The sequence below is a fragment of the Corvus cornix genome, chromosome 3 (assembly GCF_000738735.6).
Source record: "Corvus cornix cornix isolate S_Up_H32 chromosome 3, ASM73873v5, whole genome shotgun sequence".
In the NCBI taxonomy this organism is placed as follows: Eukaryota; Metazoa; Chordata; class Aves; order Passeriformes; family Corvidae; genus Corvus; species Corvus cornix.
In genome coordinates this window covers 2,054,736-2,072,409 of record NC_047056.1, presented here as the reverse complement: position 1 = coordinate 2,072,409, position 17,674 = coordinate 2,054,736, and the positions used below count along the sequence as shown (strand labels likewise).

The 17,674-nt window shown below is 39.3% G+C and overlaps 1 protein-coding gene across 18 annotated transcripts in view; it reads left to right on the top strand.

Annotated features, from left to right (window-relative positions):
- CCDC88A (coiled-coil domain containing 88A) overlaps nucleotides 1-17,674 on the top strand; it is a 65,293-nt gene that overhangs the window by 15,567 nt on the left and 32,052 nt on the right. For 17 of the 18 annotated variants that reach the window (XM_039569952.1, XM_019287946.3, XM_019287954.3 and 14 more), the window contains 11 exons: nucleotides 15-123; nucleotides 3,775-3,844; nucleotides 7,473-7,531; nucleotides 8,137-8,220; nucleotides 8,788-8,928; nucleotides 10,067-10,236; nucleotides 13,065-13,146; nucleotides 13,695-13,853; nucleotides 15,241-15,387; nucleotides 15,902-16,046; nucleotides 16,641-16,825. In XM_039569952.1, coding sequence (XP_039425886.1) covers nucleotides 15-123; nucleotides 3,775-3,844; nucleotides 7,473-7,531; nucleotides 8,137-8,220; nucleotides 8,788-8,928; nucleotides 10,067-10,236; nucleotides 13,065-13,146; nucleotides 13,695-13,853; nucleotides 15,241-15,387; nucleotides 15,902-16,046; nucleotides 16,641-16,825 — 1,351 coding nt within the window. Of the gene's footprint in view, nucleotides 1-14; nucleotides 124-3,774; nucleotides 3,845-4,438; nucleotides 4,602-7,472; nucleotides 7,532-8,136; nucleotides 8,221-8,787; nucleotides 8,929-10,066; nucleotides 10,237-13,064; nucleotides 13,147-13,694; nucleotides 13,854-15,240; nucleotides 15,388-15,901; nucleotides 16,047-16,640; nucleotides 16,826-17,674 lie in introns of those variants that run through there. The other variant, XM_039569954.1, reaches the window with a different exon arrangement.

Genomic DNA, 17,674 nt, shown 5'->3' with positions numbered 1-17,674 from the left:
TTTTCTTTTTGCAGCAATCCAAAGTCTGCTAATCAGAGGATAAACAAAAAAGTAAACAATGATGCATCATTAAGGATTCAAAATTTGTCTATTTTGGTGAAACAAATAAAAACTTACTATCAGGTCAGTAATTGTTTGTTGTCTTATGTTTTGCCTGGAATTATTTCTAAACTTTTTTCTATAGTTACGGCTTTGAGGGTAACAGGAATAAGATCATCAAGAGATATTTGTATGGATGGTTGTTTATATATCTGGTCAAATTTTTTATCACTATTTACAGGTATAGGGGTGGTGTGAACACACTTTTGTATGAATGATGGTCTCTTTATAGAATAGATACTTCGTGTGTTCAATTACTCCTGTAGTACATTAAGTACTATTGGTTGGTATCTTCTGAGTTGAAGTAAGTTTTGTGCCAGTGAGAGAGATTATTACATGTGCATTTAGTCTTGTAAATGGAATTTTTGTAAGAAAAACGTGGTGAAAGTTACTGGGCTTAGAATGAACTCGGGAATTTGTAGTAAACGCAGTGAGGATCTAAGTCAGAGCTGTGAAAGAGCCACTGAAGTTTTATGCCTTTTTTATGCTGCTCCTGTGCCTGCTGGGTGCTGAGCTGGATAGGATGTTGTACACATGGACGTGCCACAGCTGGGCACTGCAGCTGTCACCAGCGTCCCTTTAGTGTGGCTTTTAGTGCCCCTCCACACTTCCCTGCTCCTTCCTGCCAGGAGAGCCCAGACCTGGGAGAAAACCTTTGCTCTGCCTCTCCCCACACATCCTGGCCAGCCTGTGCTGCAGTCTGCTTCTCCTCCTGGGTACGCACATAGCGTGTGCTTTCCAAAACTCCGAGTGCAGTGAGAATTCCCAGCTGTCACTGCCGTGACCAACCACAGAACATCTTCCCAGCACTTCCCACCCTTCTTTCCTTGGCAGCCTCTGTGCATGGATATATGTGTTGCCTGCTAAGGCCCATGTGCTTTTCCTTTTCCTAATGGAAGTCGTTTTCCACCAGGCATTAGTGTTCCACAACTGGTGCAACAGAAGGCACAAACACTGACAGGATTGATCTTTATTGGAACACAAAGCATTCCCTGTCCTGCACTGGCCTCATGGTATCGCCAGTCCAAGTCCTCCAGTATCGGGCAGAATTGCTGGCATTTAGGTACCTTTGGATGATTCAGGATTGTGGATGTTGCTCCAAACCTTTGTGATAGAAATAAGTTTATTAGAGCTTTTTTAAAATAAAAAAGTATTCTTATGTAAGAAATGTTAAAAACAGTCACCATGCCTTCAATGGTCCAAGCTATATTAAACTGCCCTTTCAACTGTTTCACACAGTTTTCCCCCCTTTCCCTCCCCAGTCTTTCAGGGTTTTGATCACACGTGAGGGACCACACAAACACTGAAGGGCTGGTGTTCTAGCAGGAGTAGAGGCATTTACTCTCCAAACTGGAGAGCTCCTTTGAATTCAAAATTGCTTTTTGCCTATGTAGATGTTCACTGCCCTCGTGCCTGCAGGGAGGTTTGTGCTTCGTGGTAGTGGAAGTGTTAAAGGATGGACTGTTTCACAGAGGGGTCAGTTGAGTTCCTGTCACCTGTGAAATTCCCCAAGGCAGGAAAGCTGGGGCTTGATGGATGCCTTGGAATCAATCTGAGAGGCCTCCCTTAGCCTGGGGTGAAGCAGGAGCCTCACACCCGAGTGCTCCTGAAAGCTGAGTGTACAGGCACCGTGCCTGGGGGTGTTCCCTGGGGATGCCTGGGATCCCAGGGGAGGGAACAGGAGAGCACTCACTGTACTGAGAGAGGATATTATTGTGTTGGAATCAGACACTGATGAATGTGGGAATCTGGAATTTTTGCAGTGTGTTAACCTAACTCTTAACACTTCTCATTGTGAGCTTGTCCATGCTGGTTTGTTCCATGTGTTTTTACAACTGTGGAAAACCTCCTCCCAATTTAGGGAATAATTGCATCAGTGCTGTGGATGTACTTGTCAAAAAGCCCGCACTGGTAGAATATAACATTCAAAATTAAGGTGTAATGTTAGATTGGTCAAGTTTATTTTGTTCCTGTGTCATCTTTGTTGTTCTCTGGAATTACAATTCCGGCCCTGAACCAGTAATTTGAGCGTGTACATTTCTTGGCAGGGTAAGAGTGTGGAACTGTTCTCAGCAGTTAATTCAGGACTGTGATTCTAAATTTTTGGTGGGCTTGAAAGGTTTAATCCAGTGAGCTTCCGTGACACTCAGCAGATTTGACTGAGGATGTGAAAATCTTCAGTACAATAAATGCTAATGAACTGTCAAAGTTTGTGCAAGCTAACCCAGTGCTGAGGTTTAACACCGAGTGACAGAAAAGGTGTCAGACATCTCTGGAGCAAGGCAGGGGTGTTGTAAGGAAACAGTTGATCATGTCCATACAGGGCACATATTCTGGTAACTGCTGCTCATACTCTGCTTTATGTTACATGATCAGCTTTATGATAGCATCATGGAATTATTTGAGGTACTACCAAAAAAGACCCCCAAAAAACAACAAAAAGCCACTCTAAAAATACGTGATTTTCTTTCATAGTAGCTATCGATACTCAGTAAATTCCTTATATTTTATCTGTTTTGTGTTGATTTAAAGCATTCTGTGGTGCACTTCATGTCTTGTTTCTATTTGAAAATTGTCTTTATCAAAGTCTGAGAAGTACAGGTGTCATGGTTGGTTGAAATTCATGATATTTGAGGAGGTCAAAGCTGTTTTCTCCCTCCTTATAATTTGTCTTAGGCATGCCCAGAAGGAATGTATGTTTTGCAGTCTACTATTAATCAATTCAGATATAATTTTAATGTCCTGTATTAACTGATGGGAACTTTCAAGTACAGCTGTGGCTAATAATTTCTACAGGTGTTTTTAAAGAAATACAGGGTTTTTTTTCAATTAGACCTAAAGCAAGTGGACTTGTGTTAGGTTTTTGCTTACAATATGACACCTGGTGTGTGCCTTGGACTCTTCTGGAATACATTTTTTTTGAGTAGGAACATTTTATATAGTAATGGATCTGTCACTGTGGAGAAACAAAAAGCCTGACTATAGGATGGGAATAAACATCTGGGAACAGGAGAAAGACTATTCTGCTTCAGGAGAATTAGACTCTGTCTAGACTGGGGATTTGACCCGATTACAGCCATTACAGGAGCTCCATTGATGGAATCCATGGAACAGATAGGCAGAGCTGCTGCCTGGTGTGTGGCATTTCCAAGCTGAAATTCCATGTGATTGTGCAGACAGGGGTTTGTACCTTTCTATTCACAGCTGGTCCAGTGTCACTGCAGCAAAAACCCCTGGGATTTTCACATCCACGTTTTGGTGAGGCCAAAGAAAGCGTGAAATAAAGGAAATGGATCCTTTGCAGTAGAAATGCACCTTAGAGCCAGTAAAACAAATGTGTATCAATACATTAGTCAGGGAAACGTGAGCATAATAAATTTAAAGGGTTTTGCTTCATTCTGAGACTTGGGATCTCTTTGGCTTAAGATCCCTAAGCCAGCTCATTGCCACAAGAGGATTTTCCTGTGTGAGATGATTGTGCAAACAAGTAAAACAAGGCTTTTGTAGAAGTAACTTGTAAGTTTGATTTTTTTTAATTGGAGTGCAAATAATTAAGTATTGAATGTCTATGCATGAAGTCCTGAAAAATATTAAACTATTTAATGAATACTAATTTCTCTTTAGTGGGTGTTGATGTACATATGATGTAAATAATGTTTTGATTAACTTTTATAGGAGACTTTGCAGCAGCTGATCATGATGTCTTTGCCAAATGTGCTAATAATTGGCAAGAATCCTTTTTCTGGTAAGTTTATTTTTGACTAAGGTAAAAATGTATGCTGGTGTGATAATTTATATTATTTCACTGGAAATAAAATTCCTATAGGATTGAGCCTTTCAGCAGAAGATTGTGTAAATACTTTATCAGATAAGTGGTTTAATAATGATGAGTAATGATTTAATAATGATTTTCTTTGTCCATACTAAGGGTCCACACTGTAAAAAATGTGTTCTGCCCCAGCTTCAGCCCTGGCTGTCACTAGGATTTATACTGAGCCCGAGTGCATTTCCCAGCAACCAGGGAACCACTGATGGCACAAAGTTGAAGTTTCATGTACTCCCAGCTACTGCACTTTCACCTTTCTTTACCTATGTCACCGCTGAGGGAATTGGCAGTTCAGTGCATCTCACTTGATCCAGCTCCTAATCCTTGTTTTTCCTTCCCCCAAACTCTCCTGCTTCTCTTGCATCCTTACCTGAAAAATACTGCAATTACCTTCTTGCTTTCTCCCCTGAACTGACACTGTCTTCTCCATGCTCCCACCTTCTCTGCTTCCAGCTCTGAGAGTTGCAATTTTCAGACCAAGAAAATTAGCCTGTGTGGAGCCAGCTGACTATCCACAGCCACTTGGGAATCTCTGCACCATGCTCTCAATTCCAGAAGCACGGAGCAGACACACCTGGCCTGCATGGAGCCACTATGGATTGGGCAGAATTTATTTACTTGGGTCTAATGTGTCCCAGGTGTTCTCCTCCTGATGTTCTGACACCTCAGCAGAGAGGTCAGGAACTGCTCTAACAGGCTGTGTAGCTTCCCCTGGCTGTTTTTATTTCTTTGGGATGTCTTCTCTGCCATGCTTCTGTGTCTGTGGGCCAGGGGGTTCCTCATGAGCCAGAAGAACCATCTGTGTTTCCTCACTTCTCAATCCCAGGGCACATAATGTTGGTATTTTCCGTATCCCATCTGCACATATCCCATCTCTGTAGGTATCTTGCTTTAATTCTTTTGGTTTTTACTTTCTGCTTCTGAATATTGCTGCTTTTGCTTCCGAGGTCACAGCTTTTTCAGTTTTTATATGTGCAGCTGCTGTCATATGCACCAAGAAGTGTGAATGTGGTCTCTTCCTTTCCAAAAGAGCAGAATGCATTGTGCTTTTGTAACTTTGATTCCAGACTTTCTTAAGGCTTTCGAAAGACTCCGTGGATTTGCCTAGAAACCAGATTTACTGGAAAAACAGATTAAAAAAACCCAAGGTCATAGTATTGTTTTGTAGTTGACATTTTTTATTCTGTTCAAAATACTGAGAGAAAATGTCTTAACAATATTGTGTAGTATAAGATGACATTTTATGGAAAATGCACTATCAAACCCCACAGAGATAATATTGCATTCAGTTGTATACATTCAATTTTATGGTTTGGTCATTTTTAAGGAGTTGTCTTTGTGTTCTGGGATCTGTGGTTTGGCAGCTGGAACCTTTGCTGGTGTGTGCTTTGCTCTTCTATGGGGATGTTTTTGGATTTGTGAGAAAATTTGGACTTTCCTGTAGCGTAGCCCTCACATGGAAGAAAAATTGTTATGCTTGGACAACATTCTTGAAGGTATTTCAGATCCCTGCTGGAGTTCAGTCACAGAGTTTGGACTGAACCAGCAGATAGACCTGTTCTTTTGGGTTCTATCCAGAACCTTTCCCCTTTGAAAGTTAGGACTGCTCTTGCTGTGTCAGCTTGGAAAAGGATCTCATCCCTACATGGATTTTTAAGCTTTTTTTGGGCAGTTGCAGGGAAATTAAACCTCAGTGACCTTTGGAGACACTTGCTGTGTAAATCTGGTTGCATCAAGGCAAGCCCTGGAGTAAAAGTCAATTCCCTGATAAAGACTTGGATTTGGTCCACTAAAACTTAGGCTGGAGGTGTGATTTTTCACAGGGATGTCTCCCAGTTTTTCCCCTTTGCACTTAAGGAATGATGAGTAGAGAAATCCCGGAAGATGCCAAACTGCAGATGGCAGGAGCAGATACCAGAAGCAGTTGGCTTCTGGAGGAAAATGCAGGGAGAAGGCTGGAGTAGAGGTTTGGTAAAACGGTTCGGCAGGGATTTTATCAGGAAATATTTCCTGAGCTGATTGGCAGGAAGGCAGTTGGAGGAGAAAACTGGAGGACAGCAGCTACAGCCCGTGACTGTAAATGTTAAATTAAATTACAAAGGGATAATGATGAGGCAAAGGGGAAGGGGAAAGATTAAAGCAAGTTCATATTTCTGAGGGAGCAAGGCAGGGGAGGATGGAAGCCTGCGGAGGGTGGGAAAGGGATAAGAGTGAACACAGGGAGGATCAAACGGTGGCACAGGGTAGGGACAAAGTTCAGCAGCAGCTTGGAGGGTGTAGAAGAGAATCATCTATTTCTGTGGTTTTGATGGAGGAAAAGGAAGAAAAACATAGATGATGAGGGAAGCTGAGCTGGTTCAGTATTTTGCCCTGGTCCTTCGGGGAATGTGGGGGAGAGACAAGGAATCAATATTCAGGCAGGCGTTTGAAAGCCAGTCAGGAGATGAAGAGTGAAGAGGAGCTCAGGGATTACTTAAAAATTTTAAAAGTGTGATTAATTTATTGGGATAAGTGAATGTAGGATATGAGCGGTTGGCATGGATTCCTCCTGTTCCACTATTCCTGTTAACCTTTATTGATAAGCCAGACAGGTGGAATTCCCCTTCTTCACCTGAAGCGGCTTCTGGTGAGACACATTCCGTGATGTTTTTTCTGTTTTGCCATAAAAGACTTCACAGCTCGAGCCTTTGGAACACAAAAAGTCTGAATAAATGATTAAAATTCTCCCATTTGAGTCCACATTTTTTGTAATGTGTTTATCCACCTGAGAAACCTCTCTGGAAAAACTCAAATATTCCGTGCTCATTTGGATTATACACATTATGTAGCTCCCTCCAAAAGAAGCAGCTTGAGTCAACGCCTGAACTATTTTGTCATCCTTGAAGCATTTGCCTCATGGCATTTATGTTCTAGATATAGAATATATTTCTATATTTAGTTGCAAGATGAGGACATTGTGAACGTAAAAAGTAAGAAACATTTTTATTAATCTGTAAAGAGTTCTTTAACTTAAGCTTCTTTAGGAGATTAAGATGCTTAAGGCCAGATTTGGAAACACATTTTGATTTTTTAGATGCGCAGATGAATATCTAATACAGCTTTGTAAGGAATTTAAATGAACTTGTCACCTAAGTGAAAGAATTTAAATGAACTTGTCACCTAAACTCTTCCAGTTGGGAGTGGCAGATAATTTAAGCCCTTTTGTAACTATCTTGAGATACTCGAGATTACCGTTGAAAACTTGATTGTAGGTCTCCAAAGCACTTCTAAAAATGTCACTCTGAAGTTTTGCTTTTTGAAGGGCTGAATTTTTTTTTCCATTTGAAATTGTTATGGCTGTTGAGGTGTTTGTTAACTCTGGAAGTTGGCAGTTAATGGCAAAAAGGACTGAGCTGAAAGATGGGCTTTTCCTCATCTGGTTGTTTTCTAAACTAGGTTAACATAAATTTTATGGAAATAATGAGAAAACCTGGTGTTTTCTGAGGTATAGGGGAAGAAGCTCCAATTAAAATTGCACAATTACCATTTTTTCTTGTTTTCTTCTTAGAACCAGGTACTGAAGAAGTAAAAAAGCTCCTCCTGCTTTTGCTTGGTTGTGCAGTTCAGGTAGGTTTAATTATGGTTGTGTCTCTATGAAATTTTTGAGTTACTGATCTCTTTTCTTATTATTTTAATACTTGGGGTGGTGGTATAAAAGTTTTCTTCCTTTGGTGGTACAGCTGGATTCCTTGAAAAATCTGAACATTCTGACAATTAAAATGGCTACAACCCTACACCTCTTATTGCACAAATACCTCCAACTGTGTATGTAGGATTTCTAATGGGTTACTAATTTCAATAGCGTTAATTTACCTGATATTGTAAAGGAAGGAAGGAAATGCTAAAGCACTGAAAATTCACTTACTGCAGCTATTTTTGTGTTTTTAATAAACCACAAAATTTGAATAAGTAACAATTTCAAGAAACCGCTTCCTTAACCCATTTCAATTTGTTTTCCTTGTATCATTTAATTAGTGTTGAAAGTTATAATTACTGTAGCATGGCATAAATTACAGATTTACTGGTCACCAGAATTATTGGATGATAATTTAGCCATGTGACCATTGCAATGTCAGCTTTATAAGTTTAAGCTCTTTGAAATACAAAAGAGGAGTGAAAATACTTGTGATTATACATACAAATGTGTATAAAATAGATGTCTCTATTTTTAGTGTCAGAAAAAAGAAGAATTTATTGAAAGAATCCAAAGTCTGGATTTTGATACCAGAGCAGCTGTTGCAGCCCATATTCAGGAGGTATTTTGGGGTTTTTCTGCTTTTAATATTGGGGGTTTTTTTGAGATGAGCTGTTGTATTGCAGGAGGGGGAGCTGCACATGTTCAATGGCAAGTAAATCAAGTATGTGATTTGCATATTGAGTGGTTGTACTAAGCAAAAAAAGGCTTTTATTTTTTCACTCGATTCACCAAAAGATTTCATGATTGAGCATTTTTGGATTATATTTTTGGAGCAGTACCAGAAAGCAAGTTTGTTGCTTTAAGGGTTTCTTAGTTACATGCAGCAAATTTAGTTTAGTGGAATCTTTGTATGCAAATTTATTTATAAAATACAATTCCAATCAATGTATGTGGTAGGTAATTTATAATACATCATTGTCACCTTGCCAGAAGGAACAAGGTGCTGCTTCCAGATAGATGAAAACCCCCCTCCATTTCATATAATTTAATATATTTTAAATGGGTATTTTCATACCTTGTATAGAGAATTTAACCTGTAGAGTTGCAGCTGTATTTTCTTTATGCTTCCTTTCTACTCTTAAAATTCCAAGAGGAAGTTTTTTCTCTTTCATTTCACCCCATGTAGGTAACTCATAATCAGGAAAATGTGTTTGACCTGCAGTGGATGGATGTCATTGTGCTGACACAAGAGTATGTTGAACCTCTCCTGAAAAATATGGCATTGCATTTAAAAAGACTTATAGATGAAAGAGATGAGCACTCAGAGGTATGGATGTGGGTTGGTGCTTAAGAGAAATACAAGAAATCTTTTTTTTTTTGGAGATGATGCAGCTCAGGATGTTTCTAACTAACAGTTTCATTTTCTTCTGACATGTTAAAGCAAGGCTTCCTGACTGCCAGAAAGTTGTTTCAGGGAGTTCCTTTGTGCAATTTGTTAAATAAATGTAGGAAAGTTAAAGTAGGAAGGATAGCAGGTGGTATTTTCTGTGTAACTGAAATGTGAAATAACTTCAACATTCATCTGTAGCTGAAAACAGAAAATCCAAAGCTGTTTCAGCTGCATTTACCAGGAATCAATAACCCATCAATTTGCAAGCCAATGACTGAAAGCTGCCTGTTCTATTCCTGTATCCTGTCGTCCCAGGTTTGAGGGGGATAAAGCAGAATCCATACCAGGAGAGGACGTGTTGCAGGCGTATCATGAGGCACAGTTGTTGTACCGTGTCAGAATCAAGGAACAGAATTGTGTTTAATAAAAATTACAAGTTATGAATCATCTCGGTGGTCCCAGATTTGCCCCTCAGTAGAGTGCATATGTCAGTGTTGCAATTATTCCAGATATTCCTTTGACATTTTTTCCAGATCACAGCCTTGACAGGAGTAAAACAGAGGGTAGGGGATGGCGGTGATGCCTTTGTGCAAAGGAAAAAACAAAGGAAAAATACCTTAAACTACAAGAGATGTTCATATTAGGCTAACCCCTTTATTTATAGGAGGAAATAGGGATGTTCCTGTAGGTCTGATGTTTTATTTAGTTGTTAAGGATGCTGCTGCTCACTGAAGAGCACAACTTTGTTTAGAGATACACGTTTATTTTCAAGAGGTGGTGGTTTTCAAGGAATTCACACCATTCATTACCCAGTCCATTCTGAGCACTGGTCATTTTGTGGGCTTAAAAGTCTAAATTTAAAATGAAAAATAAAATTTCAGATAGCCAGATGGTCCTGTGCAAGAGCTGCAGCTCTTTGCTTTGGGTGTAGAGGTGCAAGTAGAGCTTTTGTCTTCTTCTGTGGCCAAAACCTTTCCATCATTCTGGTGCCATTCCAGTGTCTGATATGAATGATAACTCAGAGATGGCTCTGTGAATGCCACTCTGGACTTTTGCCTGTGCTCTGCTTCCCCAGACCATCATTGAGCTGTCAGAGGAGCGGGACTGTCTCCGTTTCCTGCCTCACGCGTCGGCGGCGCAGTCCCCGTGCGGCTCCCCCGGCATGAAGCGCACGGAGAGCCGGCAGCACCTGAGCGTGGAGCTCGCTGACGCCAAGGCCAAGATCAGGAGGCTTAGGCAGGAGCTGTGAGTACCAATACACACTCAAATCCTTTCAAAATGCACACTTCTAGTCCTCTTTGACCAATTCTTCATCCTTTCAAGTGGTAAATTACAGCTTTAAATGCTTCTTTTAGTTGTTGCTTCCCAGGAGGGGTGTTTTTATAATACAAGAAGATTTGTGGACCCATGGGACAAATACAACTTTTCATCTGTGTTTGTCTCTGTTTGTATTCATAATGGTATTTTGACCTAAATTTTACACTCTGGTGTCCCTGAAATTGGGGAATAAAGGTGGAAGTCTCACAAATCTCAGCCTTTTGTTCTCAAACCAGGTGGTCATTAAAAGGAGATGGTGCAGGAGGGATTCCTTCTCAGTGGCATGATTAGGTGACCTGTTTCCAACAGGAAATATTTACCTATGGTTCATTCATGGTTTAATTTCATTGCAGATAGGACAAAAACTTTCCATTAGAATGATTTCCTGTTCCCCACCTCTTTGTTCCTGTGTAAAAGATTTCTTGTCTGCACAACACGTACTTGCCCCTGAAAACTACTCCTGATTCAGTAGGTTTCTCTGGGCACTTTGTCTTCATGGTCAAGAAGCAAATCTGAGCAGAGTGAGGAGTTACTTAAAGAGAAGATCAATAACAGACCTGTGGAGAATCTGCTTCTCCCTGTAGCAATGTGTCAGTTGTTTTAGCAGAGTGAAGTGTGTGTGTGTGTTCTGAATTAAAATGCTAAATCTGAAGAGATTCAATATGTGTGGAAACAGCACGAATAAAGATTTTTTAAATTCAGCAATGGAGAGAGGAGACAGGTAAATTCAATTACAAGCTGAAGGTGGCATAAGTCGCAATTCCCAGTTTGTTGATCAGATCATTTCTAGCTGGCTGGATTAAGGATCTTGTTGATTTAGTCCGAGGATCCCCTTCCCCCACTGCAGCGTGGTCTCCATGAGGAACAGAGGACAAAAGATAGGGCTCTTTTTTCCTGATGTCTGTATTATTATGTGTCTCCTGCAATGAGCCCGCCCAGGATATTCTATAAACAGCTGCACCAAGAAAATTAGTGAAAAAATTGCTGTTATTAGTTTGATTGACAGTTAATAGATAGCCTAAACAGTGAACACTGGTATGTTCTGTATAATTTAGTCCAATCCTCTCCAGTCTGTAGCTGAAGCGTGCAATTAGGGCAACACTGATGGCTCAGAACAGTCCACATTTTGCACTCTTACTTGAATTCAGTTGGTAAATAAATTCCCTTTACATGTAGCAGTATTTTAAAATATCAGATGGATGAATTAACTTCTGTCTGCAGTATTTGGTGTTAAATGATGCATCTATTTGATAAATTTAAAATTGCTTTAATTCCAGACTTGAAAATACTCAGCGTAAAATTTATTTATAATCTGGTTTTGGCAGTGAACCTTCATACCTGGTTTAATATGCACTGTAGCTGATGTAATTTCATATAAAAGGTCTGTAAAGATGATTTTTCAGTTGGATGCAAACCAGGGAATATAGAAACTCCAAAACTGGAAATTGCACACCTCATTTTCTGAGTGCTGAGTTCTGTGTGTTCCCGTGTAGAACAATCACAGGAATATGGATGCTGATGGAAAAGTTACAGAAATCAGGAATACATTTCTGTTTGTGCCTGGTTTCTGAGCACCTCTGGAGGGGGAGAGCTGTGACAGGGATGTTGCAGTGAGCTGTGCAAAGCTGAACCTCCTGTGCTTGTAGGCTCAGTGACCTTTTCCAAACAATGTCTGGTTGCAAAAAGATCATTCATGGTGAAATTGGCTCATTTTTAAAAACAGCTGCTCTAGTTTTGTTTGAAACATACCTATTCTTTGTTGGTATGATTGTTTTGAGATTGTATTATACATGTCAGTCCATTAAAGTCTCTTATTTCCTCCTTTTCTACTTTTGTGTCTTACTTGTATTCCAGAATGTGAAATATACAGTAACACATTTGTGTATGTAATACATCTTTTAAGAATGTTCAATATTGGCAGGTTTTTCAATAGCAAATACTTTTTGTTCTGAGGTGCAGTTGAATGTTGAACATCAGGTATTCTTTGTCTGTGAGAGAATTAAATATTTCCTTTGCACTTAGTCATGGTTTAACAAACTCATCTTTCAAAGATTGAGAAGTGAGTTGGAAGTTAAGAATGAATCCTGTAGGAATTGCAACATTCTATGTCAAATTGTTTTTAGCACAGGTTTCTGAGGAGACTAAAACAGACACTGTGTTGTTTCCATAAAATTAAAATTCATTATGTGTTTCATGAAATTACTGAGCTTATTAAGCAGTATCTTCTTCAGCTGAGTAGACACCTAAAAACCTTGATTCTTCTCTGCAAGAAAAAAAGGAATTATGAATCTACAGAAGTGCTTTTAAAATTGGCTTTATATGATTGTGACAAGGGATTAGTGTCTGGTTCTCCTGGAAAGAATCTGGGCCTTTTGAATGTATATTTTGACATTATTCTGAGTTGACTTTTGGATGTGAATCTCCTGGTACACATTCATGTGTATTGTCTGTGGTTTGTTAGCAAAAATCCCTTACTGCAAGAATTCCTTTCTTGCACCCTGTTTTCTACCCTGCATGAGTAGGAAACAACAATTTAAAGGACTACAAAAAGACTTAACATTTAAAATATTAGATAAAGACTTAAACCAAAAGAATAACTAAGTCATAATGGCAACCCTAAATTTTATACTCTGATGTCCCTGAAATTGTGGGTTAAAGGTGGAAGCCTCACAAATCTCAGCATTTCGTTCTCAAACCTGGTGATCATTAGCAGGTTTCATGGCCATGTTTAACTGGTTTGTGTTTTCTCTTCTAAGTGAGGAAAAGACTGAGCAGCTGCTTGACTGTAAACAAGAACTGGAACAGATGGAAGCTGAACTGAAGAGACTTCAGCAAGAGGTGTGGGTTTAATAATTTTATTATTTAAAAAAAAGTTGCCACCACCAGAACAATTCACCACTCTTTCTTTGATATTAAGTATGTTTCCATGTTTCTTTTTTTCTATTTTGCACTCTGAACCTGATCTTGTGTCATTTATTCCTTTATTTGGTATATTATGATGGAAAAAAGTGTCCTGACTTAGGTTAGTATTTCTTCTCTAATATTTTTGTTTCAACAGTCAAGCAATTTGCCCCCAGTGCATCCTCTGGGAGGATTTTCTTAAAATGAAAGCGCTCTAGTTTTGTCTGGTTTTTCTTTATACTTTGTATGTCAATAATGAGGGAAAAACCCCAAAATACATACATAAATATGCAACACACAAAACTACAGTGAGTCCTTGAAAAAGGCCAGTGCAGTTTCCTTGGAAATACGTCATCTGAACGAACCCTCTGAAATATATTCTGCTGTTTCTTTGTGTTTCTCAGAATTAACTGATACCTCTCTGCATTACCCTGATTTAAACAATGAAGATCTTACCTTTATTTCTGTGTCTCCCTTTGTGCCAGAACATGAACCTGCTGTCGGATGCCCGCTCTGCCAGGGTGTACAGGGATGAGCTGGACGCGCTCCGGGAGAAGGCGATCCGAGTGGACAAGCTGGAGAGTGAAGTCAGCCGCTACAAGGAGAGGCTCCATGACATTGAGTTCTACAAAGCCAGGGTGGAGGTGAGTAAATCCAGGGAAAAAGTCATCCACAACCACCGTTTTTCTCTTGGCTGGGGCTTTTTCAAAGCTTTTTTGGAGATTAAAACATTGGGATTTGAAAAAGGGTTGCAGCTTCTTGCTCTGGGATATGGCAGTCAGATTTTTGTGACAAACTGCGGTTTTTAGGGAATTGTCTCCGTGTCTAATGGCATGGAGGTCAGCAGTGTTCACCATAGCTCTAAGCTAGCAAGGCCAGTGGAAGCCTCTGTGAAGGATGGGTTGAGAAACCCACGGAGGAATTAATTCAAAAGATGCTATAAATATAATAATTTCTTTCTCCTCCTGTAGGTCTCCTAAGGGAAGGCAATTTTCTAAGTCAAGTGTTGAGGAAATACAGGCTGTTCACATAAATGAGTACGGGACAATGGCATAAAATACACTAAAAAAAGATGTGCCAACACCAGGCAAGGGGAACTTAGAGTTCTGCCATGAGTTAGTGATTTAGGAGTCAAATCAACATGCAGGAATTTTTCAGGCCATCATTCTGTCTGTAAATGCCAAATTTGATGGGCAAGTGCCATACGGCATAAAAATTAGTAAAGGAAAGCAGTCTGGTATACAGGATTTGACAACAGTGGAAGTTTCATTTTCATAGACTGTTTGAACTAATAAACCCCCTAAAATTTGTTTATATGTTTTCATTGCTTGTAAACTATTGTTTATTTCAAGCATACTTTAATGCAGATAGATGTTAATTAGTTGGGTTTGCTTCATAATAATTAGGAGTTAATTTAATATTTGTGTAGGGAGGAGTATGAAGGATATTTATGTGATCTTTTCTCAGCTTTGCAGCTGACTATGTGGTGAATTTTGAAAAGTTTTGTCTTTATATCATGAGGAAAATTGCCATTTATGTATTTTGCACATTACTTTCATCACATGCTATGAAAAAATCCTCTCTGTACTGAAAGCTGCTCAGGACCTTGAGAGTGGCTGGTTTTATTTTAAGATTGTGGTTGCATTTTCAGATCATGGCCTGACTTTGGGCCCAGTGGCCTATAAACCTAATTTTGGGCTGTACATGCAGGAGCTCTTTCCAGATTGCAGCCCAAATCACAGAGATACTGATGGTTTAATTATAATTATCAACACCTTATTTGTTCTTAATGGCTTAGGGAGTATTCCATCTAATTTATGTCAGATTTTATTTTCATCGAAATTCATAAATTGCATTTGTATGAAATTGCTGTAAGTGTGCTTTTTATTATTTTTATTTTTTATTATTTATTTGCAGCTCCCAGTTTTAGTTTAGGTTTCTGAAATAGCTTGTGATGGTGTCAAAGTTGGTATGAGCAGGGAAATATTTTCGGTTTGGGATTTATTTTTTGTTGTTGCTCAATTTTTGCAGGAGTTAAAGGAGGACAATCAAGTGTTGCTAGAAACCAAGACAATGTTGGAAGATCAATTAGAGGGGACACGAGCCCGTTCGGATAAACTGCACGAGTTAGAAAAAGAGAATTTACAGCTAAAAGCTAAATTGCATGATATGGAGATGGTGAGTGTCAGGGGAGGGTGGCAAAGGCAACTGATACACACTGAATTTCGTTTCCATTTTTAATAAAAGCCTTCAAAATAGTGGATAGAGAAGGAATGTGATGATAAATCAGCAGAGACTCAAGAGCAATAGGATTGGTATTTTGATGTGAATATAATGAATTGTCACTTAAGTGTTGTGTTTACCCCATGCACTTTGTTTCCTAATACTCAGAGAGAAGTAAACTTTGGAAGAGTAGGGAGTGATTGCTGCAGGTTATGAGGAGAAGAGGTTCTTCTTTGTAATCTTCTTTACTGGTTGTTCCTGTTCCCTTCAAAGTTCTCCCAGCTTTTGCCAGTTCCTCCCCATCTCACTGTGTCAGCAAATCAGAAAAGAGCACTTTGCCCTTCCCTGTGACAACATAATAAAGATAATAGAATATAGATATTACTAGAATATAATAATATAGATAATAAATAGATAATAAAATACTTTGCACATATTGAGACTTTTAACCTGTGAAATAATTTTCAAGGAGCGTGATATGGACAGAAAGAAGATTGAGGAGCTCATGGAGGAAAATATGACCCTAGAAATGGCTCAGAAACAAAGTATGGATGAGTCTTTGCATCTTGGCTGGGAGCTTGAGCAGATAAATAGGACTACTGAACTTTCTGAAGGTAAACATAGTTAATGCTTGCAAAGTGATTGAAATTAAAATCTCAGAGGCAGGATGGCATTAGGAAATGAAATGTCCTTATTTCTGAAATACAGAGCGTGTCATCCTCTCGGGAAATGCTGATTCCCATGTATCCATGGAGATACAGCCTACATGAAAACTCTGTTCTTGTGATTCTTGTTCAGTGGTGTAAACCCCCTAAATACCTTGCACTTACATTCAGACTTTTGTACTCCTCAGCACAGATTGAGACTTCTTGCTTTGCTGTTCTCAAAGCTAAGGAGAAGAGCTGTGGTAACAATTTTGATTGTTTCAGTATAACATGCTTGGATATAAACTGGATTCTGTGCAAAGCACTTGTGGAAATTTGGAGATACATCCCAAGTTGTGGGAAACAAATCTCTGCTGTGATTAGGAACTTTAGGAGAGTAGAACATACTTTAATTTTTAACATTTCTAATCCTAACCAGCTCTGGTCACCAAGAAGGCATCAGAGGGACCTTCAAAGGCTGCTAAACCCCCTACGTTTAAAAATGCAAAGAACTCAGGGTAATAAGTCACCTTTTATTTTAATGATGGTGTTTTTCTCCTGCAGTGCCCCAGAAATCACTAGGCCATGAGGTGAATGAGCTGACATCCAGCAGGTTACTGAAGCTGGAAATGGAAAACCAAAGTTTGCTGAAGACTGTGGAAGAACTGCAAAGTGCAGTGGGCTCTGTGGAAGGCAGCAGTTCAAGGATTCTGAAAATGGAAAAAGAAAACCAAAGACTTAGCAAGAAGGTAAAGGTCAGGGTGTGCTTGGATTGTGTGAGAACTGCCTAATGTTCTTTGCTATTTTCTTTCTAAAGGGTAATTTTATGAATTGCTGTTATTTTGGGTAAGGCATTTGGATAAGGGTCTAAGTGGAGTTACAGCGTTTGTAAGTTTATGGTAAAAAAAAAAACCACCTCCAAGAGGTTTTTATCTTCTTTAGTTTTGCTTGTTTATTGATGTGACAGTGTGACCAGTTTATTCAGAAAGGTCTTGGACCAGTGAGGGGAAAAATAATAATATATTGGGGATATGATGAGTAATGAAAGTGGTTTAGAATACTGGAGAACATTAATTTTGGTAATTGTGAAGCAGGAGAATGTGTGTGCAGAGGTGAAGAGTGAGGGATGAGTCTGAGCTGAAAACTTGGTCCTGTGTCCTCATTTTAGCTGGGGAAGGGAGAAGGTGGGTCAAGGAATTGATAAAGAGGGTAGTTTGTCAGGTTTAACTGTGCTGATCTGTTATACTTTACTTCTCAAATTATGGGTATCAAATAGAATAATGTAGTCAGTGGTATTTATAGAGAATAAAAATTTGAAAAAAAACCAGGGACTAATTACAGTGGAGTGAAAATGTCTAAAGTTCCTAAAATAGCTTTGACTTCAGCAGCTATTTCAGGTGAAAGACTACTCTTAGAGTGGGTGAGAGATAATTTAAAAAAGACAGTAAATTAAAGAAATCCCTGCTGCATTCCATGTTCCCATAAGTTTTCTGATTCCTAAGAAGCTAGTATTTTTTGGAGCAGCCTCTGTGCTGTGCCCAGAAGGCAGCTGGGAGGTACAAAAGAAAGGAATAGGTGTAAGAAGCACACAAACATCA